At 45.8% G+C, this 23,932-nt stretch overlaps 1 protein-coding gene across 1 annotated transcript; it reads left to right on the forward strand.

The window, feature by feature from the left end:
• The first annotated feature begins 256 nt into the window (after window positions 1-256).
• MRPL4 (mitochondrial ribosomal protein L4) lies at window positions 257-22,455 on the forward strand. Its single transcript, XM_082205890.1, has 9 exons — window positions 257-410; window positions 3,928-4,012; window positions 6,312-6,480; window positions 7,344-7,395; window positions 7,806-7,923; window positions 16,705-16,811; window positions 19,281-19,390; window positions 21,459-21,529; window positions 22,195-22,455. The coding sequence occupies exons 1-9, from the start codon at window positions 318-320 to the stop codon at window positions 22,338-22,340; spliced, it is 951 nt and encodes a 316-aa protein (XP_082062016.1). The 5' UTR covers window positions 257-317; the 3' UTR covers window positions 22,341-22,455.
• The last annotated feature ends 1,477 nt before the right edge of the window (window positions 22,456-23,932 follow it).

Consider the following 23,932-nt stretch of genomic DNA (forward strand, 5'->3'; position numbering starts at 1 on the left):
TGAGAAGCAAACGAGAACACGAGAGGCGTCGTCAGCCGCCATCTTGCACAGAAACGAGTCCACCATTTGTTTGCTTTCTCGTCTCTTATGACTCCGGTCCCCGAGAGCGGAAATGCCTTGTCCCTCGTCTCTTTCTACACGGAAGAGCCAGCTAAGCACCGGAAGCGGAAGTAGCGAAAGCCGTTCCTAGAGCGGAAGGGTCCGTCGCGCGGCGTCTTCCTTCACTCTCATGAAAATTCCTGCGCGCCCAGATGAAGCAAAGCCCCTTTCGCGCCTGACGTCATCGGCCAGGGACGAAAGCTTTTTTTTAAGTGCGCATGCTCTGTCTTTTCCGCGGGCAAGGCGCGACAGGGGCTGCTGTGATGCTCCGGCTCTGCGCGTCGCTGCCGCGTCGGGGAGTCGCTTGGCGGGTGAGGGAGCGGGGCGCGCGCGAGGGAGCTGCGGGGGCCTCCGAAAGGCCACTCAGGCGCGCGCGCCCAGGGGGCTGTAAACGAAATAAGGGTTGTACTTGGCTGGATTTCAGCTGGCGCTGCTCTCAATATTTGGGGATAGAAACGAGCCGGGGCCCCAACCGGAATAAAGTATTGCGGGGGAGGCTGGCATGGGCCTAGGCCGGATTTTTTTGGCGGGGAGAGCCTCAGTTAAGTATTTTTTATTGAACTAGGGGGGCATCTACCCCCCTTGGCTGCCCCCATGGGCCCTGGTAAGCCTCACGCCACATAATCACAAGACGCTGTGCCTGCACACCATTTGAATGGCCGTGCCCATTAACTGGGGGGGGGGGGCTATGGAAACGAGGAAATAAAATTGAAGACGCTATTAATTTTTTTATTCATGGCAGCACGTACTACCATGGTTCAGAAGTACCGTAGAAGGCAGCATTGGAGAGGGCTGGTAGGGTTAAGCCAGAAGCCTTTGGGGTGTTTTGGAGAGATCTTATTGAATATATGAACAGGGCAAAGCTGCTACACTCCTTGACAGCCTCCACAGACATATGTAATATGTGAAGACAGTATTCTTTTTGTAGTTATATCAATATTTTAAGTATCCCCATTTTCCCTTCTTTTCAGCTCATTTCCTATCTTTGTATTTGTTCTGTGAAGCATAAGATACACTAGCCACTTACATTATTTATGTCTCTTGTGCATCAAAATGTGAGTCACCATCCCCCATTATGTTTGCTTTATTGGTTTCTAAACTATGTGCAAAATTAACAGAGAGTACAGTGGTACCTCGCAAGACAAAAAAACTCGCTAGACGAAAGGGTTTTTTGCCTGGAAGAAGCAGACCATTTGGATCCCTTCCAGTTGGGTTTCAGGCCTCATCATGGGACTGAAACTGCCTTGGTCGCGCTGGTTGATGATCTCCGGCAGGCTAGGGACAAAGGTGAGAGCTGTTTCCTAGTTCTGCTGGATCTCTCAGCGGCGTTTGATACCATCGACCATAGCATCCTTCTGGACCGTCTTGAGGGGCTGGGAGCTGGGGGCACTGTCATACAGTGGTTCTGCTCCTTCCTCCTGGGCCGTGTTCAGAAAGTGGTGGTGGGGTTGAGTGTTCAGACCCCTGGGCCCTCACTTGTGGGGTGCCTCAGTGTTCTGTCCTCTCCCCCATGCTTTTCAACATCTACATGAAGCCGCTGGGAGAGATCATCAGGGGATTTGGGCTGGGTGTTCATCAGTATGTGGATGATACCCAGCTCTACCTCTCTTTCAAATCAGAACCAGTGAAGGCAGTGAAGGTCCTGTGTGAGTGCCTGGAGGCGGTTGGAGGTTGGATGGCGGCTAACAGATTGAGGTTGAATCCAGACAAGACAGAAGTACTGTTTTTGGGGGACAGGAGGCGGGCAGGTGTGGAGGATTCCCTGGTCCTGAATGGGGTAACTGTGCCCCTGAAGGACCAGGTGCGCAGCCTGGGAGTCATTTTGGACTCACAGCTGTCCATGGAGGCACAGGTCAAATCTGTATCCAGGGCAGCTGTTTACCAGCTCCATCTGGTATGCAGGCTGAGACCCTATCTGCCTGCGGACTGCCTCGCCAGAGTGGTGCATGCTCTGGTTATCTCCCGCTTGGATTACTGCAATGCGCTCTACGTGGGGCTACCTTTGAAGGTGACCCGGAAACTACAACTAATCCAGAACGCGGCAGCTAGACTGGTGACTGGGAGCGGCTGCAGAGACCACATAACACCGGTCTTGAAAGACCTACATTGGCTCCCAGTACGTTTCCGAGCACAATTCAAAGTGTTGGTGCTGACCTTTAAAGCCCTAAACGGCCTTGGTCCAGTATACCTGAAGGAGCGTCTCCACCCCCATCGTTCTACCCGGACACTGAGGTCCAGCACCGAGGGCCTTCTGGCAGTTCCCTCACTGCGAGAAGCCAAGTTACAGAGGGCCTTCTCGGTAGTGGCGCCTTCCCTGTGGAACACCCTCCCACCAGATGTCAAAGAGAACAACAACTACCAGGCTTTTAGAAGACATCTGAAGGCAGCCCTGTTTCGGGAAGCTTTTAATGTTTGATGTATTATAGTATTTTAATATTCTTTTGGAAGCCGCCCAGAGTGGCTGGGGAAGCCCAGCCAGATGGGCGGGGTATAAATAATAAATTATTATTATTATTATTATTATTAAGCTGCTTCGCAAGACGATTTTCCCTATGGGCTTGCTTCGCAGGACGGAAACATCTTGCAAGTTTGTTTCCTTTTTCTTAACACCGTTAATACAGTTGCGACTTGACTTCGAGGAGCAACTCATAGAACGCGGTGTGGTAGCCTTTTTTGAGGTTTTTAAAGACTTTGGTGATTTTTGAAGCTTTTCCAAAACTTTCCCGACACCGTGCTTCACAAGACGAAAAAAATCGCAAGACGACAAAACTCGCGGAACGAATTAATTTCGTCTTGCGAGGCACCACTGTATTTGAAAAAAAAAATGTTAGTGTTGATCACCACATATCACAGCAGCAAGTTCATTATTTTTGTGTGAAAAGGGAGTTTCTTTGCCTTGTCTTGAATCTTACTTTTTATATTCAGTCAGTTGTTCTCAATACATGTGAATATAGCCACAGAGGGAACAAGAACAAGGTGAAGCCCTGTGCAGATGTATTTGCAGCTGTGTAAAGAAGTGCATAGTGCTGTCTTTTAGAATTTTCTGAGTCTTCACTTGATTGTACAGCACATCCACCTGCTATGCAAACCCAGTCCACTCCAGTCCTGAGATACCCAAAGCATCCTTGATGTCTGTGGGGACTACTCATCAAAAGCATTTTCGGAGATCCAACATATGAGGCAGAGAGCGCTTTCATGACAGGGAGTGCTATCTTTTTTGCACTGTGCCACTAAAAGGAGTTTAGGGCAAAGTCATAACATTTTGACAGTATGGTGAGCACATGTATCGAAAAGCATCAATGTATTGTCACTCATTTTTATATACAGCATCACAAGTGAACTTTACAAAGCAACATAAGCAAAAGAAAAGGGGGGAAATAAGCAAAAATGTCAGGCCTCTGCCTCAGTGAGCAGATATGTACATTTCAGTAGTGTGGGGAAATTGGGCGTATTAAAGAGAAAGGATGATGATAAGGATAATGGGATTAATATGATAAAAAAAGTTATGCATTCCTTAGTTACAGCCTAATCCCTATGCATCAGTTTAGTGGAATAACACTGTGGTAAACATCTGCAAGGCTAGCCTTTTTCTGTATTTCATTAGGACTGTGAAGGTGCACAGTGAAAAGTACAGGGTTATCTCAAATGACCCCATGGGAAAACTGGATTTGGGGCTAAGTTGAGAGAGGTGGCACCAGGTTGGCATTCTGTCTAATGATCCAAGCATAAGCCATCTCCGTGATAAATGAGCAGCCATTTACAGGAGCTATCTTGATTGGACTGCCGGTACCTTCAGATATCTTACTCGATTTTTATTTCTTCCCTTAGCCTTTGTGTACATTATCGAACCAGACAGGATTTCTAGGCAACCCTGGTGTTTCAGCTAGTGTGACGGATGTAGCTTCATTAAAAGGTAAGGCCTTTTCATGACTAGAACAGACTTGTTGCCTCTAGATGTTGTAGGGCACCCAGATTCCATCAGTCCTAGATTGCATGGCCAATTGTCAGGGGCAGTGAGAATTGTTGGCAGAACATTAGAACTTCCTCACTGGGGAATGGTTGTAATCCTTTACACACTTGAGAGTGAGTCCCATTGAACTCAGTGGAGCTTACTTCTGATGCGACATGTATAAACTTGTACTGTTAGTTATCAAGTGTGTTAGAAATGCCTGATCCATAACAGTGATGTGAGGTGGAAAACATTCCATTTTTAGAAATGCATCATTTAATACAAGTAATTAGCAGCATACTGAATGGATCTAATAGCAGTCAAAGATAAAATAAATATTGTCATTTTTTTCACATGAGTACCCCTGGAAAGTACATGCATTTATGTATTCAGCTCTTTGAGCATGCTAGAGTTAATGTGGTAACTGTCCTGAGTGCATTCACTTTTTAAATTTAAACAGTGTAAGGGAAATGCATGCTGTACGTTGTTCAGCGTCTTTGTAAATGACTTGGATGAAGGAATTGAAGGGATGCTCATCAAATTTGCAAACAACACCAAACTGGAAAGGGTAGCAGAAGACAAAATCAGAATTCAAAATGATCTTAACAGATTGGAGAACTGGGTACAAGCTAACAAAATGAATTTCAGTAGGGACAAATGTCAGGTTCTGCACTTAGGCAGATGCACAAATATAGGATAGGGGACACCTGGCTTACTAGCAGGACATGTGAAAAGGATCATGGGGTCTTGGTGGAGCACAAGCTTAACACGAGTCATCAGTGTGACGTAGTAGCAAAAAAAGCTACTGCTATTTTAAGCTGCATCAATAGTCCAGATCAAGGGAAGTAATAGTATCACTCTATTCTGACTTAGTCAGATCACACTTGGAATACTGTGTCCAAATCTGCACACCACAATTTAAGAAGGATTTTGACAAGCTGGAACATGTGCAGAGGAGGGCGACCAAGATGATCAACGGTCTGGAAACCAAGCCTGATGAGGAGTGCTTGAAGGAGCTGGGTATGTTTAGCCTGGTGAAGAGGAGACTGAGAGAAGATATGATAGTCATCTTCATATATCTTAAGGGCTGTCACATGGGGGAGGGAGCAAGCTTGTTTTCTGCTCTGGAGCGTAGATCTCGAACAAATGGCTTCAAGTTGCAAGAAAGGAGATTCCAATTAAACATTCGGAAAAACTTTCTGTCAGTAAGGGCTGTTCAGCAGTGGAACAGACTCTCACGAGAGGTGGTGGACTCTCCTTCCTTGGAGATTTTTAAACAGAGGTTGGATGACCATCTGTCATGGCTGCTTGAGCTGAGATTCCTGCATTGCAGGGGGCTGGACTAGATGACCCTGGGGGTCCCTTCCAACTCTACAATTCTATCAAGTTGTCGTGTCTTAAAAATATTTACAATTATTTCAGTAAGAATAATTTCCAAGTAAAGTTTTGAATTTAACTATAAAATTAAAGTTGCATTGTATTTTATTGATTTCATCATTTAATCAAATGTTTCTGGCTATTGAAACTAACTTTTGTTGCACCCCGAAAGTAATATGGTGTGGTTTTATTTATTTTTTTACTAAATATGAGTCAAACATAAATAAGAACACCATCAATTTAGGGTAGTAGTTTTTTTCTGATTCAAAATCTTCCAGTAAACAGATATCACTGCTACATACTATGATTAAGAATGGAATAAATTTTTGAAAGAGAATCAATCCCAACTGTGTGTGCACCTGTAGTTCTCAACCCATTGCTTCTGAGGAAGTTGGCGATTTCAGGCGATAGCATTAGAGTAATCTGCAAGCAACAACTTTACAGGCTCTAAAATGCTTAAAATGTGGCTGACAAACTTGGAAGGGGTTGCCTACCTAAACATTTAGTGCAGATATATAGAAGTTTGAAACAGTATTTTCAGTCCAGTTATGTCCTAAAAGAGATCTGATGAAAGCACCTAGCCATTTCAAATATTTTTCTAGTCATGGTTTGAAATAGAATCAATCTTAATACAGGCTTTTAAAGAGTCACGTGGCATTTCCTCTAGGCATACAATTAAGAAAGCATTTGTAAATTGGGTAAGATGTTACCTTTCTTCTTTGCAATAATGAGTCCCAAATAAATAAAACAGGAATGTGTGCATATGGCCTTGTAAAAATGTATATGGAGTGATGCTTTTGTGAATTTACTTTTAAGTTTCAAAGAAATTATTTCAGGCAAGATTGGAAGAAGTCACACCTGCACATATTCCCTTGCTTCCTTTTAGAAAAGTGTCCTGACATAGTCTCCAGTGAGCCCATCCTACGGAAATGCAGCATTGCCATCCCCAAACACCTTGCGCCTGCTCAGGCCTGGGTAGAGTCCCTGAAGCATCATGACGCCAGGAATGTGGGCTTGGCAGATTTGCATCCTGATGTGTTTGCAGTAATGCCCCGGTAAGAATTGATTACCAGTTACTAGACATTTGCAGAGATGGGCTGGAAGTGACCATCAGTCGTCAAAAAGTGGGTGTGGGGATTTCTCATAAAGCATTTCATGCATCAAGGAATGGCGGTGAAGGTTGGGGGTAGGTAACAGAAAAGAGATACGGAGTATTGGTTACGATACGTAAAAGGCTGATATGCAGATCTTAAGTTTCAGGAATCATATTCAGTTGAGCACCTGGCAATCCTATAGACCAGGCTGGGCCTGTCCATATGTTCCATAGGGATAAGATGCCTTGAATAGTTCCTGAAATTTGGCGCTGTCATTTCAGGAGGCTGGGCTTTTCAGTTTGTTTTTACAGGCAACTCCCAATTTGTGTGGGGGTTGCTTTTTAGGTCATTGCACTCTTGCATGAAATTGCATGCAATTGAAACACCCCTCTCTGCCCCTGCTCCTGTTCTGCCCTTTTAGTGACGTCTTTGATTATATTTCTGGGTCATTTCTGGGTTCGCCACTGTGCGCATGTGTGTGATTGCACACATATCAGTCGTGCCTAAAATGGGAGTTGCCTGTATTAGCTAAGCTGGTTAGGGAGCATTTAACACCAAAACAGAAGTTGAAATCTTACTTCCTCATGACTTTCCTAGGCCAGGTTTCAATTGGTATCCTCCACCTCCAGCTGTATCTTTTCCCTTGGATAAAATGGAGGCTTCAGTTACTGTGGCAAAAGGGACTGGTGTAAAAATCTTGTGTTTAAATTCTGAACCATTTTAACCATACTGCTTTCCATCATGACGATTACTGTGGCGCTGTCCCATTTCCCAGATCTCTTGCTAACTTGCTTCTTGTTGGTGTCTGTGTGTTTTCCTCTCAGCGTTGATATTCTACACACAGTGGCCATCTGGCAGAAGAACTTTAAGAGAATTGTAAGTATAGAAATTGGAAGATCAGGAGCTGGTGGGCAATATGGGGAAGAACATTGTTCAGTGGGAGTTTTTCAGGGAGAAATTTGGGGCAGACAATTTGCCAGGGAGAAAGGGGGCAAAATAATAGGCAGTGGTAAAGGGAGGGCCACTCTTTGCATAATGAAGTTAAAAGTCCAAAGTCAATTTGCTTATCTTGGGAAGACTCCTTAACATTTTGCCACATCCATGAATTCCATTAAGAAAGCAATTCTTTCTCAGCTTCAGCCCCCACCCCTTACCACCTTTGGGGACAACAATCTTACAAGGTTGTTGTAGGAATTACTGAGGTAAATTGTGCCCAGCACTTTGAGCATTCTGATTGTGTTTGGCCAGAGCAGCATACACCAGTCTCGCCTCCCTTAATTTTCCAGAGTTATGCCAACACGAAGACTCGTGCGGAGATGAGTGGTGGTGGCAGAAAACCCTGGACACAGAAGGGCAGCGGACGGGCCCGGCATGGCAGTATCCGGTCACCTTTGTGGCGTGGTGGTGCGTGATCTCTCTCTCCATCTCAAACCACTGTGCTATATGTCATCTCTGTAAGCCTTGGAGACACTAGTAGCTGTTCCCTTTGTGGCTGGGATGCAGGTACCCAAACACTGTCCCTTCAGAAGGCTGCTAGTGTGCAGCCAAGATAACAACAACAACAACAACAATTTTTATTTATACCCCGCCCTCCCCAGCCAAGGCTGGGCTTAGGGCGGCTAACAAGCAATAATAAAAACAAGTTCATAGAATCATAGAGTTGGAATAGACCACAAGGGCCATCGAGTCCAACCCCCTGCCAAGCAGGAAACACCATCAGAGCACTCTTGACATATGGTTGTCAAGCCTCTGCTTAAAGACCTCCAAAGTAGGAGACTCCACCACACTCCTTGGCAGCAAATTCCACTGTCGAACCGCTCTTACTGTCAGGAAGTTCTTCCTAATGTTTAGGTGGAATCTTCTTTTTGTAGTTTGGATCCATTGCTCCGTGTCCGCTTCTCTGGAGCAGCAGAAAACAACCTTTCTCCCTCCTCTATGTGACATCCTTTTATATATTTGAACATGGCTATCACATCACCCCTTAACCTCCTCTTCTCCAGGCTATACATGCCCAGCTCCCTTAGCCGTTCCTCATAAGGCATCGTTTCCAGGCCTTTGACCATTTTGGTTGCCCTCCTCTGGACACGTTCCAGTTTGTCAGTGTCCTTCTTGAACTGTGGTGCCCAGAACTGGACACAGTACTCCAGGTGAGGTCTGACCAGAGCAGAATACAGTGGCACTATTACTTCCCTTGATCTAGATGCTATACTCCTATTAATGCAGCCCAGAATTGCATTGGCTAATTTTTTAGCTGCCGCGTCACACTGTTGGCTCATGTCAAGTTTGTGGTCAACCAAGACTCCTAGATCCTTTTCACATGTACTGCTCTCAAGCCAGGTGTCACCCATCTTGTATTTGTGCCTCTCATTTTTTTTGCCCAAGTGCAATACTTTACATTTATCCCTGTTAAAGTTCATCTTGTTTGTTTTGGCCCAGTTCTCTAATCTGTCAAGGTCGTTTTGAAGTGTGATCCTGTCCTCTGGGGTGTTAGCCATCCCTCCCAGTTTGGTGTTATCTGCAAATTTGATCAGGATGCTCTTGAGTCCATCATCCAAGTCGTTGATAAAGATGTTGAATAAGACCGAGCCCAAGACAGAACCCTGTAGCACCCCATTAGTCACTCTTCTCCAGGATGAAGAGGAACCATTGATGAGCACCCTTTGGGTTCGGTCAGTCAGCCAGTTACAAATCCACTGAGTGGTAGCATAGTCAAGACCGCATTTTACCAGCTTCTTTACAAGAATATTATGGGGCACCTTGTCAAATGCCTTGCTGAAATCAAGGTAGGCTACATCCACTGCGTTCCCTTCATCTACCAGGCTTGTAATTCTGTCAAAAAACGAGATCAGGTTAGTGTGACATGACTTATTTTTCAGAAATCCATGCTGACTATTGGTGATCACAGCATTCCTTTCTAGGTGCTCACAGACTGTTTGCTTAATGATCTGCTCCAGAATCTTCCCTGGTATTGATGTCAGACTGACTGGGCGATAATTATTTGGGTCCTCTCTTTCCCCCTTTTTGAAAATAGGGACAACATTTGCCCTCCTCCAGTCTGCCGGGACTTCGCCTGTTCTCCAGGAATTCTCAAAGATGACTGCCAGTGGTTCTGAGATCACATCTGCCAGTTCTTTTAATACTCTTGGATGCAGTTCATCTGGCCCTGGAGACTTGAATACATCTAAACTAGCCAAGTATTCTTGTACTATCTCCTTAGTTATTCTGGGCTGTGTTTCCTTTGCTGAATCATTTGCTCCAAATTCTTCAGGTCGGGCATTGTTTTCTTTATCGGAGAAGACTGAGGCAAAGAAGGCATTGAGTAGTTCAGCCCTTTCTGTGTCCCCTGTTTGCATTTCACCATCTTCTCCTCTGAGTGACCCCACTGTTTCTTTGTTCTTCCTTTTGCTACGAACACACCCATAAATGCCTTTTTTGTTGCTTTTAACCTCTCTAGCAAGCCTGAGTTCATTCTGTGCTTTAGCTTTTCTGACTTTGTGTCTACACGTGCTGGCTATTTGTTTGAATTCCTCTTTGGTGGTTTCCCCCCTTTTCCTTTTTTTGTACACATCCTTTTTTAATCTTAACTCAGTTAAAAGTTCTTTAGATAGCCACCCTGGCTTCTTTAGGCACCTTCCATGTTTCCGTCTCATTGGTATTGCCTGACGTTGTGCTTTTACTATCTCCCTCTTAACAAACTCCCAGCCATCATGAACTCCCTTTCCTTTTAGTATTACTGTCCATGGGATCTCACCCAGCACTTCCCTAAGTTTTATGAAGTCGGCTTTCTTAAAGTCAAGAAATTGAGTCCTAGTATGCTTGGCTGCTCCTTTCCGCTGTATAGTAAACTTCAGAAGAGCATGATCACTCGCGCCTAATGATCCTTCCACTTCTACCCCACTAACCAGGTCATCAACATTGGTTAGGACCAGATCTAAAATGGCTGTTCCTCTTGTTGCTTCTCCCACTTTCTGGACAATGAAGTTGTCTGCAAGGCCAGTAAGGAATCTGTTTGACCTTATGCTCTTGGCTGAGTTTGACGTCCAACAAATATCCGGGTAATTGAAGTCCCCCATTACTACTATCTCCCTTCCTTTTGCATGCTTGGCCATCTGTTCCAGGAAGGCATCATCTATGTCCTCCGTTTGGCTTGGGGATCTATAGTAAACTCCGACAATGAGGTCTCTGTTATTCTTCTCTCCCTTAATTTTTTTTTATAATAATGTTTATTGAAGTTTCACAAACAATAAAAATTTCCAAAATTTAAACATAAGAAAAACTACAAAAATATAAAAATAAAAAAACAAAACACATAAAAAGTACACAATAGAAAACAGTTAACAAAAAGAGGGAAGAAAAAAGAAAAAATAAGAACAAAAAGAAAAACTGAAAGACAAAACAGAAAATAAATTAGTATTTCCAAATCTTATACTTCATTTACTAGTTTCTAGACCTCCTCACACCTCCCATTTTGTATTCCAGTTCAGATATTAAATTCAGCAAATCCTTACCCTCCAACATTTATCCTCACTCAAGATATTAACCTATTATAAATATCAATTTTCCAATTATCAATCCCTATTTACATTTTCTTAGAAATCTTTTTACCAATACCACTTAATTTCCATCAGACATAGTTTTAACATTCCTTATTTCCCATGCTTTGCGCATTAGTGTACAGACATTGAAGTCCATTAATCATTCCCCCGTGTCTCTTATTTAAGGATTTTTTCCTCCCACCACTAGGTCTGCGTGCTGTTTGCTCCATTTGGTCTATGACATTTGGATGATCATCTCCATCAATTGATAGACTCCTACCTTCAGGAGCACTGTCTCCCTCCCCGACATTAGTCAGTTTAAAGCCCTCCTGATGAGGTTTCTGAGATTTTTGGCAAAAACATTCCTCCCAACCGTTGTGAGGTGCAGCCCATCACTTGCCAGAAGTCCATCTTCAAGAAACTGCAGTCCGTGATCTAAGAATCCAAACCGTTCCTGTTTACACCATTTGCGAAGCCAGCTGTTCACTTCCACTATTTTTCTCTCTCTCCCTGGGCCACGTCGTTCAACTGGGAGGACAGATGAGATGACAATTTGTGCATTTAGTTGCTTCAATTTCCTGCCCAGAGCCTCGTAGTCTCTTTTGATCTTCTGGAGGCTATTGCTTGCAGTGTCATTGGTTCCCACATGAACCAAGAGGAAGGGGTATTTGTCAGTGGGTTTTATGATTCCTTGCAGTCGTTCAGTTACATCTTGGATCTTAGCCCCAGGGAGACAGCACACTTCCCAAGACATCTTGTCAGGCCCACAGATCACTGCTTCTGTTCCCCTCAGTAGGGAATCCCCTATCACCACTACACGCCTCCTCTTAGGTCTGGTCGGGGTTCTTCCGTGAGCTGTCCGTTCCAAGGTCGCCTGCACATTCCCTGAGGACTGACTTTGATGCTCGTCTTCATATACCTGATCGACTGTAATGAGGGAGAGATCCTCAAATGGAGTCTGTTCTTTGTCTTCCATGCTAGGGGAGAGGACTTCAAAGCAATTGTGTATTTCTAAACAATCAGAGCGAACCCTGGGCCTCCTACTTCTTTGAGTCACGTTTCTCCATATATCTGGCACCTGTGTTGGTGAACTAGCCTCCTTCTCAGGGGAGTCCCTTGTCTCCTCCTTGATGAAGATGGTGTTCTCTGTTGCTTCCAAGAAGAGCTGCAGCTCTCTAATTCTTTGGAGTGTAGCTACACGTTCCTCCAGTTGCTGGACTTTGTCTTCTAAGAGGGCAATCAACATACAATTGCTGCAGGTAAAGCTGCCTGCAACCTTTGGCAAGATGGCAAACATTGCACAGGAACTGCAGGCGACTGCAGCTGTTCCCTCACCCTCCATCTTGAAAACGTGTCGTTGGGGGTGTCTACAGTGGTCCTCCATCTTAAAAAGCGTGAAGACAGGACAAATAACCCCCCTAAAAAACCTAGGTCTCCCCCAACAAACGTTTGAGACTAGCTCCCCTAAATCTAAAAGATGGATCAAGCTGCGCGCGCGGCTAGGCGCGCGCCGCTGCCCTGTAAGCTCTGATAAGCTCCTCCCACAGCTAATCACCTGACTCAACAGAAACCCTGCCCCCTCTGACCTTTGCACAAGGAGAGCAGCTAATCAGCCACAAAGAAACACACACACACACACAAGAAAACCCTTTTGCTCCTCCTTCAGCTGCTGCCCTGCAAGCTCTCAAGTTGAATGAATACAACTGAAAAACAAGATTAAAATACAACATTAAAATATTGAAACATTAAAATATTAAAATGCAGCCTCATCACAGGAGGAGAAAGGAAAAAGAAAAAAGAAAGAGGGGGAGGGGATCAAATTGGCTCCAAGTCAAAGGCCAGGCAGAAGAACTCTGTCTTACAGGCCCTGCGGAAAGAAATCAGATCCTGCAGGGCCCTGGTCTCATAAGGCAGAGCGTTCCACCAGGCCGGTGCCAGTGTTGAAAAGACCTGGCTCTGGTTGAAGCTAATCTAACTTCCTTAGGGCCTGGGACCACTAGGGTGTTGCTATTTATGGACCTTGAGGCTCTCCGTGGGGCACACCGGGAGAGGCGGTCCCGTAGGTACAAGGGTCCTAGGCTGTGAAGGGCTTTCAAGGTCAAAACCAGCACCTTAAATCTGACCCTGTACTCCACTGGGAGCCAGTGCAGCTGGAAAAGCACTGGGTGAATTTGCTCCCATGGCAGAGACCATGTGAGGAGCCTCGCTGCAGCATTCTGCACCCGCTGGAGTTTCTGAGACAGCTTCAAGGGCAGCCCCGCGTAGAGCGAATTACAGTAGTCAAGCCTGGAGGTGACCGTCACATGCATCACTGTGGCCAGGTCGGGCGGGAAAGGTAAGGGACCAACTGCTTGATGCGGTGAAGGTGGAAAAATGTCGCCTTGGCTGTTGCTGTAACCTGCGCCTCCATGGAAAGGGAGGCGTCAAGGATTACACCCAAACTCTTAACGGAAGGCAATGGCACTAACTGGGCCCCCGCAAGAGAAGGGAGTTGGTCCCTCATCCCCATGCCATCCCGACCCAGCCATAGCACCGCTGTCTTCGAAGGATTTAGTTTCAATCGGCTCCCACGAAACCATCCAGCCACAGCTTCCAAGCATCTGGTCAGTGTGTCCGGGGCCGAGTCAGTGTGGCCATCCATCAGCAGATAGAGCTGAGTGTCATCAGCATATTGGTGACAGCCCAGCCCAAAGCTCCGGGCAAGGGGGCACATAAAGATGTTAAAAAGCATCGGGGAGAGGATTGCGCCCTGTGGCACTCCACACACCAAGGAGTGGCGCGACGACATTTCCCTCCCTAGTGCCACCCTCTGTCCCCCGAACAGAGATAAAAGAACACAGCCATTTATGGGCTATGCCCTGTATCCCCACGTCAGCGAGGCAGTGGTCCAGAAGATCATGATCGACCATGTCAAAGGCTGCTGACAAATCTAAAAGGATCAGCAGTCCTGACCCGCCTCAATCCACTTGTCTACGGAGATCATCTGTTAGGGCAACCAGGACGGAACCCGGACTGAAATGTATCTAAAGCCGATGTTTCCTCCAGAAACCTACCAAGCTGTTCAGCAACTGCTCTCTCAGTTACCTTACCCAGATATGGAAGATTTGAAACTGGGCGGTAATTGGATAGGTCTAAAGGATCTAGTGTTCTTTAAGAGCGGACACACCACTGCTTCCTTCAGTTCCCCTGGGAATGTCCCCGTGCCAAGGGACAAATTGATAATTTCAACCAGGGGGGTCCGCGCAGCATCTGGACACGTCCTAATCAGCCAAGACTGGCACGGATCAAGGAGGCAGGTGGTGGGCCTACCAACTTAGAGGAATCTATCCACATCAGCAGGGAGTATCCGATCGAAATGGTCCAACACTGGACCCGAAGTCAGTTGAGGGGCCTCCAGTTTAGTCACTGTATCTAAATTAGCAGGGAGGTCACGGCGGAGCAACAGGACTTTCTCCGCAAAAAAGCTCACAAATGCCTCACAGCTGTGGGTCGAATCTGGGCTTAAATTTGGTTGTCCTTCTAATCTAAAAAGTTGTGCCGGGCGAGAGCTAGCGGATGCAATGGAAGCTGCGAAGTAAGATTTCTTAGCAGCTTTCATAGCCATCTCATAGGCTTTCATAAGTGTCCTATAAGATGTTCTTTTTTAAAATATATTTTTATTACAAGTTTTTAACAAAAGAAAATCACCAGACATATAAAACACCGTCACCAAAAAGTAGCAAACAAAGAAGACATAAGTAAACAAAAACATAAACATAAAATAAAAAAGATCACAACCGTTCATACATTTGTTTTTTCATAACTATCTGGACTTCCTCACATCTCCCTTTCCTGCGTTCTCCATAAAAAAGTTATAAATAGCAATTTATTACCTTATTTCAATTCTTATTTTCTAATTCTCATATATTATGCCTCAAATTTTAAATATTTTTATCAAATGCTTAACTACTTGATTTAGGCATAACATTACTTCAAATTTCATCTTTATCATTCCGCTTATTCTCATATATTTCTCATCCAAATTTACTGATGCCATGTTATTTCCTTTCGTGCACTTTCTTAACACTCATACAACTTATAATGTTTTTGTAAATAGTCTTTAAACTTTTTCCAGTCCTCTTCCGCCGCCTCTTCTCCCAGGTCTCGGATTCTGCCAGTCATCTCAGCCAACTCCATGTAGTCTATCAGTTGCGTCTGCCATTCTTCCAGTGTGGGCAAATCTTGTGTCTTCCAATATTTTGCGATGAGTATTCTTGCTGCTGTTGTTGCGTCCTCTAAGATGTTCTTGAGGCTCCGTCACGAGTCCATCGCCATATTCGCTCTAGCTGTCTGAGATCCTGCTTCATTTTCCGTAGCTCCTCAGCAAACCAAGGGGCCCGGTTTCGACGGGGTCGCAGAGGGCTCTTAGGCGCGATCTCATCGATGGCTGCCAAGAGCCGGTTATTCCAGTCCTCGACAAGGTCATCTAATGAGTCGCCAGGAGGAGCAGGGTTCCGCAAGGCCTGACGGAATCTATCAGGATCCAACAGCCTTCGCGGGCGAGCCCAGATAGGCTCGCCACCCGAGCAGGGGAGGAGCGGGAAGTCAATCTTGGCTTTCAGAGTGTAGTGATCAGACCATGGCACTTCCACAGGGGGGAGCATGATCGCATCTATGCCAGCACCAAAGATCAGATCCAGCGTGTGGCCTGCTTGATGAGTGGGGCCCAAAACAAACTGGGAGAGCCCTAGTGTTGCCATGGAAGTCACTAGGTCCAGAGCCTGTGAGGAGGGAGCGGCATCGGCATGGACATTGAAATCTCCCAAAACCAGTAGGCTTGGGAACTCCAAGGCCCAGCCTGCCGCCACCTCCAGCAAGTCTGACAGGGTGGCTGCTGGTGCACTAGGTGGTCGGTACACCAGCCAGACAGCCAAGCTCTCCTTGGTGCCCCACACGAGACCAACAGATTCAATGCCGGAGATCGCCAGTTCTGGCAGAGTTCTGAAAGAGCAATCCTCCTGGATTAACAATGCTACTCCTCCCCCCCCCCCCGACCCACAGTCCGCGATTGATGGAGGACAGAGAAACCTGGGGGTGTTATCTCATGTAGGGAGACTACTTCGCCTTCCTGTACCCAGGTCTCTGTCACGCAAGCCAGGACAATCCCCTGCGAGACAAAAAAGTCACGTATGTTGGCGGTTTTGTTACCTATGGACCTGGCATTGCACAGCACCAATGACGGAGGTGGGTAATCCCTGCTCGCCCTACCCTCGTCCCTTGGGATGGGGCGTAGATTGGAAGGGGTTCGAGCATCATTGCATCTCAAAACCCTTCGCCGATAGTGATATCTAGCCCCACCGCCATTCCTCCCTAGCCCTTCAATAGTGGAAATCCCAGACCCTATACTAGCCTCCCCAATAGAGGGGTAACACCCTCACTAACAAGTCATCCCTGGACCAGGACTCCTGGGTCAAAATGGTATGGGGAAGAGGTGAAATTTTGATAGAGTAAGTATCCCTAGAAGATAAAACCCAACCAACCGCACCCCAAGCGGGGAGGGCAGTCCCATGGTGTTTCGTTAACTGTCAGTCCCCCTCTCCCTCCTGGATTGATTGGATGATGTGTTTATTCCCACTAACGTCCCATAGACTTCTCTGGCTCTTGCTTTTAGGTGGTGTTGCCTGTGGCCCTCGTGGTCCCACCAGCTACTACTACATGATCCCCATGAAAATGCGTGTCCTGGGACTCAAGGTGGCATTGACAACCAAACTGGCACAGGTATCACACAGCCACAATTCTTTGTGCATTCAAAGAGTTATTACTGGTCAAAGGGTTGGCTCACGGTTAGTTTTTTAAGGTCTGGAACTGGACTCCATAGTTATGTTTGTATATCTCTGTCTAGCAATAGTCATATTACTTAGTATTTATGTAGAACTTACAGGGTTTCCAAACAACATCATCATAGTATATCCTACAGCAGTCCTGTAACATAGGGAATCTGAAGAACCCATTAGGTCTGTCCACCTGTTGCAGTGAGGGTGCAGGTTGCTTGCAGTCCTTTGCAGATGCAATTGGGGTCACAGTAACCCATTTTTTTGCACAGAATAATAACAGCCATGAAGAGGAACAGTTGGGTTGCAAGGATTTCTAACTAGGGAACAAATCAGGTTTGTAAAAGCACTTCATTAACCTGTGGGGGTACTATTGATCCCTGATAGTAGTGAGGCTAATGAAAGTGAATGATTTGTTACTTTGGAAATAGAGAAATATTGTGCTTTTTACCCTCTATGCGCCTTTCTCCTAACATAACAGAACAAGCAGGTTCTGACTAGACACTAAGAAGATCAAAATAATTTAAATAGCATTTCTGAGGTCATTTTAAGCCCTACTACCTTAATTGCATTGGTTCCCCCCCTTTTTATTTTTTCATTCATTCCAGTGAGTAGAATTAACTAAATTCTGTAAAAAATAAAAACATAAATTTTTAGGACCCATCACAACCCTGCAATGGCAGCTCTCACCTTGTTATGGTTGAGGAATACCTGGAGCATGAAGTTGGGAAAGACTGGCACCAATATATATATATATATATATTTGCTTTCGTATATATATATATATATATATATATATTTGCTTTTCGGTCATATATATATATGCAGGTTTTGGTGTCTTCGGGTGTCTTCCCGTGTAATAGTCGGGGTGTCTGGGCGACGTTTCGACGAGGTCTCACTCGTCATCTTCAGGCTGGTGCTTTCGGCTTCTTGTTACTGGAACAGAGCAGAATCTGGTGTTTGAGTTTCTATAAATACTGTTGAGGGGTGTGGTGTATAGCCTCCAACGTTCTGGGCAGAGAGGAAACGTCGCCCAGACACCCCGACTCTTACACGGGAAGACACCCGAAGACACCAAAACCTGCATTCCTGTACCCGTGAAAATCTACGAAAGCATATATATATATATATATATATATATATATATATATATATATATATATATATTATTAGTGTTGCCATGTTATATTTGGCCCTACCTGTTTACATGTGGCTAAAGAAACCCCTGGCTATGTGTGGAATGCTCTCTGCTGAATGCACATTTATTTTAATTAGTCCATAATCACAGAGGAGATGTGTGGAAATTTGATTACTTAATTCAGAATCCTTCCAAAAAGCATCCCATGTGCTGGCAAGAAAATATGATGGTCTGTGGAGAAAAGCAGTCGGGGGCCTCAGTATTGCAGTGTTTAAAAACCAGTGACCTGGCCAACAGCCCTAGATTCTGGTATTCCTGGCTCTGGCAGCCTCTCCCCACATTGCCCATGTGAAGTCTGCATGCTGTGCCCTTGCCCTTTTTGTGTGCTCCCATTTCCAACAGTGACAAGCTGCTGTGGCTTCCCTCCCTGCCAGTGATTGACTGTCAGCCTTCTGTCTCCATGCTTGCTCTTGTGAGCTGCTGCTGCTGCTGCTGAGAACTTCAGTCTGAGTTTGGGTTTTTTGTCTTTTTAAATAGAACCCTTCCCCTTGCCACTGCTTTTACTGACAAACAAAAAGGCCTATAGGCTAAGGCACCCCTGCTCATCTGCTGCAGCAGAAAAATTCTCTCTCCCCTACAAAGGGCTGCCTGAGTTGGCAGCTGTTATTGTTGCTGCTTTGTAGTTGTTGCTAATGTTTTATACAGAGTGGTCAATGTGCATGTAGCCTTACTGACTAGCATAAGCAGAAATGACAGATCCTTGCAAGTGCGGTTCCATGTAACTGGGCTTTGTTCTAGTTCAGAATGAATAATTTGAAGGGTTAAGCCAAAGGATTTGAGGAAAGCTTTGCTTCTGCTGTCTTTTCCTTGAGTCAGACCACTGGTCCATCAAGTTGCTTTTTGTCTACTCAAAGTGGCAGTAGCTCTGCACAACTCACACAGTGTTTCTTCCAGCTCTGACATCCTTTTAACAGGGTGGGGAGGGGGGTGTGAACCTGCAGCCTTCTGCATGCAAGGCATGTGCTCTGTCACTGAGAATCATAGAATCATAGAAGAGTTGGAAGAGACCACAAGGGCCATCGAGTCCAACCCCCTGCCAAGCAGGAAACACCATCAGAGCACAAACACTTGTTTGGGATTTTCAGGAAAGGCTTTTGTGACACCTCACAGGTGCCCTGGAAGAGAGCTGCAGACATAAGAAACATCATGGGAGAAGTAGCTTAGCAGGCCGGCTTCTGTTCATTTCCTTCGACTCTTTTCTTCTCTCTTTGCCTGCAGGATAATCTGCATGTTGTAGACTCTCTAGATATGCCAACTTCTGACCCACAGTATCTGATGGACTTGGCTCGCTACAGACACTGGGGAGAATCAGTGCTGGTTGTCGATGTGTGAGTTTTGCTTCTTCAGGTTCTGTTTGGGGGGGGTGTGTGGCTGAGGATACAGCCTGTCACTGGGGTCAGAGCTTTAGAGACACTCATGTGGTTTTGGAGGATGTTGGTTTGACCAAAGGTTGCTGCTGTCTTGAGCCACGGGAACACTTTCAGAAATGGCCAAAGTGTTTGTAACAACTTTTATCCAGGCCATTGGTTTTCAAACTGAGGAACCCTAGAGTTCGGCAGAACCTTATTCAGGGTCCAGAATAAAAAGATCAGTAGTGTCCCAACAATTTGCTTTGAAGTACCCACCGCTACTGATCTCTTGAACTGTGCAGTCACATTCAGTGTTTGGTTCACGCAGGGTGAGAGTAAGATCCATCAGGCCTGGCCCCTGGGAACCTGCTTTGTTCTCTAAAGTATGCCTTGGGATGCTCCGTGGTGCATTCCAGTGACCGTGAGGTTGAGATGGAGAAGGTTTCCAACCAAGGTGGAAGATGGTTTTTTGGTCATGTAAAACAAGAAAAATAGCATTAGCTTCAGTCATGTGACTGGGTACTGGACCTTTATGGATTTAGGTAGCTTTTATGTGTCAGAATGTGTCTCTACATAAAATGGCTCAAGTTTCAACCATGTCCCTTGTGATTTCATCCAAGTTTGAAATGCCCTTCATCATAAATGTTGCACGCTTGTTTAGATGTGCAAGAACATATCTCTTGTAAAGGTTGGAAATTAGGCACTTTGATTGTTGTTGTTGTTTAGTTGTATCTGACTTTTTGTGACCCATGGACCAGAGCACCCCTGTCTTCCACTGCCTCTTGCAGTTTGGTCAAACTCATGTTAGGCACTTTTTTATTTGGGCACAATTACCTTAAGTTGAGTGGGACGCTGGTGGCGCTGTGGTCTAAACCACAGAGCCTAGGGCTTGCCAATCGGAAGGTCAGCGGTTCGAATCCCCGCGACGGGGTGAGCTCCCGTTGCTCGGTCCCTGCTCCTGCCCACCTAGCAGTTTGAAAGCACGTCAAAGTACAAGTAGATAAATAGGTACCGCTCCAGCAGGAAGGCAAACGGTGTTTCCTTGCACTGCTCTGGTTCGCCAGAAGCGGCTTAGTCATGCTGGCCACATGACCCGGAAGGTGCAAGATGAGTGCCGCAACCCCAGAGTCGTTTGCAACGACCTAACGGTCGGGGTCCCTTTACCTTTACCTTAAACTGCTGTGTTAACAGTAGAGGGCCCTGAAACCTGAAGCCCTCGTTGAAGTCCATTTGTTGGGCTTGTTTTTCATTGTGCCTCTGGGTTGGATACAGAGTATTCTTCTTCTTTTTTTATAATAAGTTTTTATTGTTAAAATAGTTCATCATTAATACACATATATTACAGATATACAAACATACATTTCATATGATCCTTAAAAGTGTTCAAACATACTTACACTCAATCCCACAAATGATTCCTATACAGAGTATTCTTCTGACCAAAATTCATGCAAACCACTTTCATATTGAAACAGCAGAGAGACTTGCAATGCCTTAAGCAGCCTTTCCCAAGCTGGTGCCCTCCAGATGATGTGGGACTCCAACTCCCACCAGTCCCAGGCAGCATAAGCATAGTCATGGATGATGGGAATTGGAGTCCATAATATCCAGAGGGCAGCCGTTTGGCAAAGGTTGCCTTACAGACTGATTTAAAGACTTAACAGATTTATTGTCTGCAAAGTGCGCTTTAGCCTGCAAACAGCTATAAGACATTAATTTCTTAAGGCACTATAGCAATATTTTCTATTTTGTGGCAACACAATTTCATGGCAAACATTTAGGAACAGTTGTAATCTTGGTGAGGCTTCCGAACCAGAGCGACTCTTCAAGCCCCTTTTGCTAATCAAGTTTTTGAGCAATGAGCCTCTAGTGCAGACTCCAGCAGGGACAGGAGATAGGTACGGAGGGAGGCAAATGAGGACCCCCCCTCTCGGTCACTGCATACTGCCCAGCCAAAATGTAAAGGGCAATGACTAGTATTTTGTACCCAACAAATCCTGGACCTGAACCTGCAAAACATATATAATTTTCCCTTTCTGGCTTCCAGCAATGACTTGCCTGAGAACATCAAAGCTGCAACGAGAGGCCTTAAAACCATCACAGTCCTGCCAGCCGTAGGTGAGTGGGGCTGGGGAGAGTGGGGGGGGGGCCTTCTGCAGAATGACTCACTGCATACTCCCTCTGGGTGGAGTGGGGTGCTTGGACAGTTGCCGGCAAGCATCCCACCCAGTCTCTAATTCTTCATGCAGCACAGCAGTTTCAATGCACAAAACATCTATCCATATCTGTCTATTGATATTATTTACTTCGTCTTTTACTGCTTATGACTATTGGTCATTACACTGTAGTTTTAACAAGAAACAAAGTATAGTAAAGTGCGTGCACACACAGGACAAAGGCATATTCTTAAGCAAGTTCTTAAGTTAATTGGTCAGCTTTATAGTTAACAGTCTGAGGATATTTACTATGACTTGTGCTAACACTGACAGTGAATAATGTCATTCTACATGCAGCCAATATATCCATATCTGACTGTAGAGCACCAATGACTGCATAACAAGGCCAGTCAAATGCAATAAATAAAAAGAAAAACACTCGAGGCTGACCACCTGGAGATCCTGGGGATGGAACCTCGGATCTTCTGGATGGACTGCCCCCCCCCTTCCTGTCTCCTGCATCCAAGCTAGTCTTCTTGTCATGTCTTGCCATTGCTACCCTTCCGCTCTTTGGGGCCAGGTCTCACTACAGATACAGCCTGACTCCTGTGTCTTTTTTTCTCACAGGTCTCAATGTGCACAGTATGCTGAAGTACGAGACCCTTGTGCTGACCCTGGATACAGTTGCCTTCCTGGAAGAGAAGCTGCTGTGGCATGACTCGCGATACAGGCTGCTCTACCCTTTGCCGTTGCCCTATAGCGACTTCCCATAACCTTTATGGCGAAGGTGGACTGAACAGCTGTGAGCTGGACACCTCTCACTCCTTGCATCCTTGGAAGAGTTTTCCCCCACCTAACATGAACATTAAAGCTAACTTGTCTTCCCAAGTTGCAGCCTGCCTTTATCTTGAGACATAGTTCCTCTTTCAAAAATCTTTAATTTTTTTAAAAACAGTTGATTTTTGGTGCTTACTGTTGAATTTGCACAAGTGAGGAAACAAAAAAGCCAAAATGCTTTTGTGCTATATGTTTGTATGGTGAATTTCGGAAGGGGTGGATGGATGGAAAAAGAGCCCTGCTGGATCAGACCAAGGGCTCTGCTAGTCAGCACCGTTTCCATATTAATAATTCCAGCACATACAAAAACATAATAAAACATTAAACTTTTAAAACCTCCAGATACAGTCAAACCTTGGTTGTCAAACGTAATCCATTCTGGAAGTCCATTAGGCTTCTGAAATGTTCAACAACCGAGGTGCAACTTCTGATTGGTTGCAGGAGCTTCCTGCACTCAAGTGGAAGCCGTGTTGGACATTCGGCTAACAGAAAAAGTTCAAAAATTGGAACACTTCTGGGTTTTCGGCGTTTGGGAGCTGAAATGTTCCAAAACGGAGGCATTTGGGAACTGAGGTTTGACTGTACAGGGCTGCCTTCAGATGTCTTCTAAAAGTTATATAGTTATTCATCTCCTTGACATCTGATGGGAGGGCATTCCACAGGGTGGGTGTCACTACCAAGAAGGCCTTCTTCCTGGTTCCCTGTAGCTTCACGTCTGTGAGGGAACTGCCAGAAGGCCCTCAGTGCTGCATCTCGGTGTCTGGGCTTAACGATGGGGGTGGAAACGCTCCTTCAGGTATACAGGGCCGAGGCCGTTTAGGGCTTTAATGGTCATTACCAACACTTTGAATTGTGCTTGGAAACGTACTGGGAGTGTAGATCATACAAGATCACCAGTCTAGCTGCTGCTTTCTGGATTAGTTTGTAGCTCCATGTAGAGCGCATTGCCGTAGTCCAGACATGTCCAAAACGTTGATCATGATCGATGAGTCGATTGTGCAATGGATTTTCATCAATCGCGACCCAAGCCTTGGTGTGCCTCCGCCTCACCCATGGTCACCAGGTGCCCTTGGCACACGCTAGGCCACGGGCAGAGTGACTCCGCAGGCGGCATGGGTGTTTGAGGCTCTGCTTAGCCAGGCTTGCTCACTGCGGTGCTGCCGCAGCAAGCATTCTGGCTGGCACTTGCACTGCCTCTGCCTCTGCCTCGTGGCTGCCTCAAGCACCCCACTCCGGCCGCTGGCTTTGCCCGATGCCCAGTCAGCTGGCCAGCCTGGAAAGGTACGAGGCACCTGCCTCTACCCCCTGCAAGCCGCAGCCATGGGGCAGGGAGGCAAGGATGAGGCGCATGGGCTCTGCATGGGCTGCAGCTGCGGACGTGCCCGGTTAGCCCCTCCTGCCGGTTCCCATGGAAAGAAAATGCCCTCTCCCTTCTAGTTCTGCTGGATGCTGAACATTCCCCACCTTTCTAGCTCCAGCCTAGCTGTGTTTACACATAAGTAAGCCGCTGCCCCCCTCTCCACAGAGC

Source organism: Podarcis vaucheri, assembly GCF_965113315.1.
Source record: "Podarcis vaucheri genome assembly, chromosome: 17".
Taxonomy (NCBI): Eukaryota; Metazoa; Chordata; class Lepidosauria; order Squamata; family Lacertidae; genus Podarcis; species Podarcis vaucheri.

Coding starts and splice junctions, on each gene's coding strand:
- MRPL4 (XM_082205890.1), top strand. CDS start 318: ATGCTCTGTCTTTTCCGCGGGCAAGGCGCGACAGGGGCTGCTGTGATG. Junction 16,812..19,280: donor TGACAACCAAACTGGCACAG/GTATCACACAGC, acceptor CTTTGCCTGCAG/GATAATCTGCATGTTGTAGA. Junction 21,530..22,194: donor CACAGTCCTGCCAGCCGTAG/GTGAGTGGGGCT, acceptor TTTTTCTCACAG/GTCTCAATGTGCACAGTATG.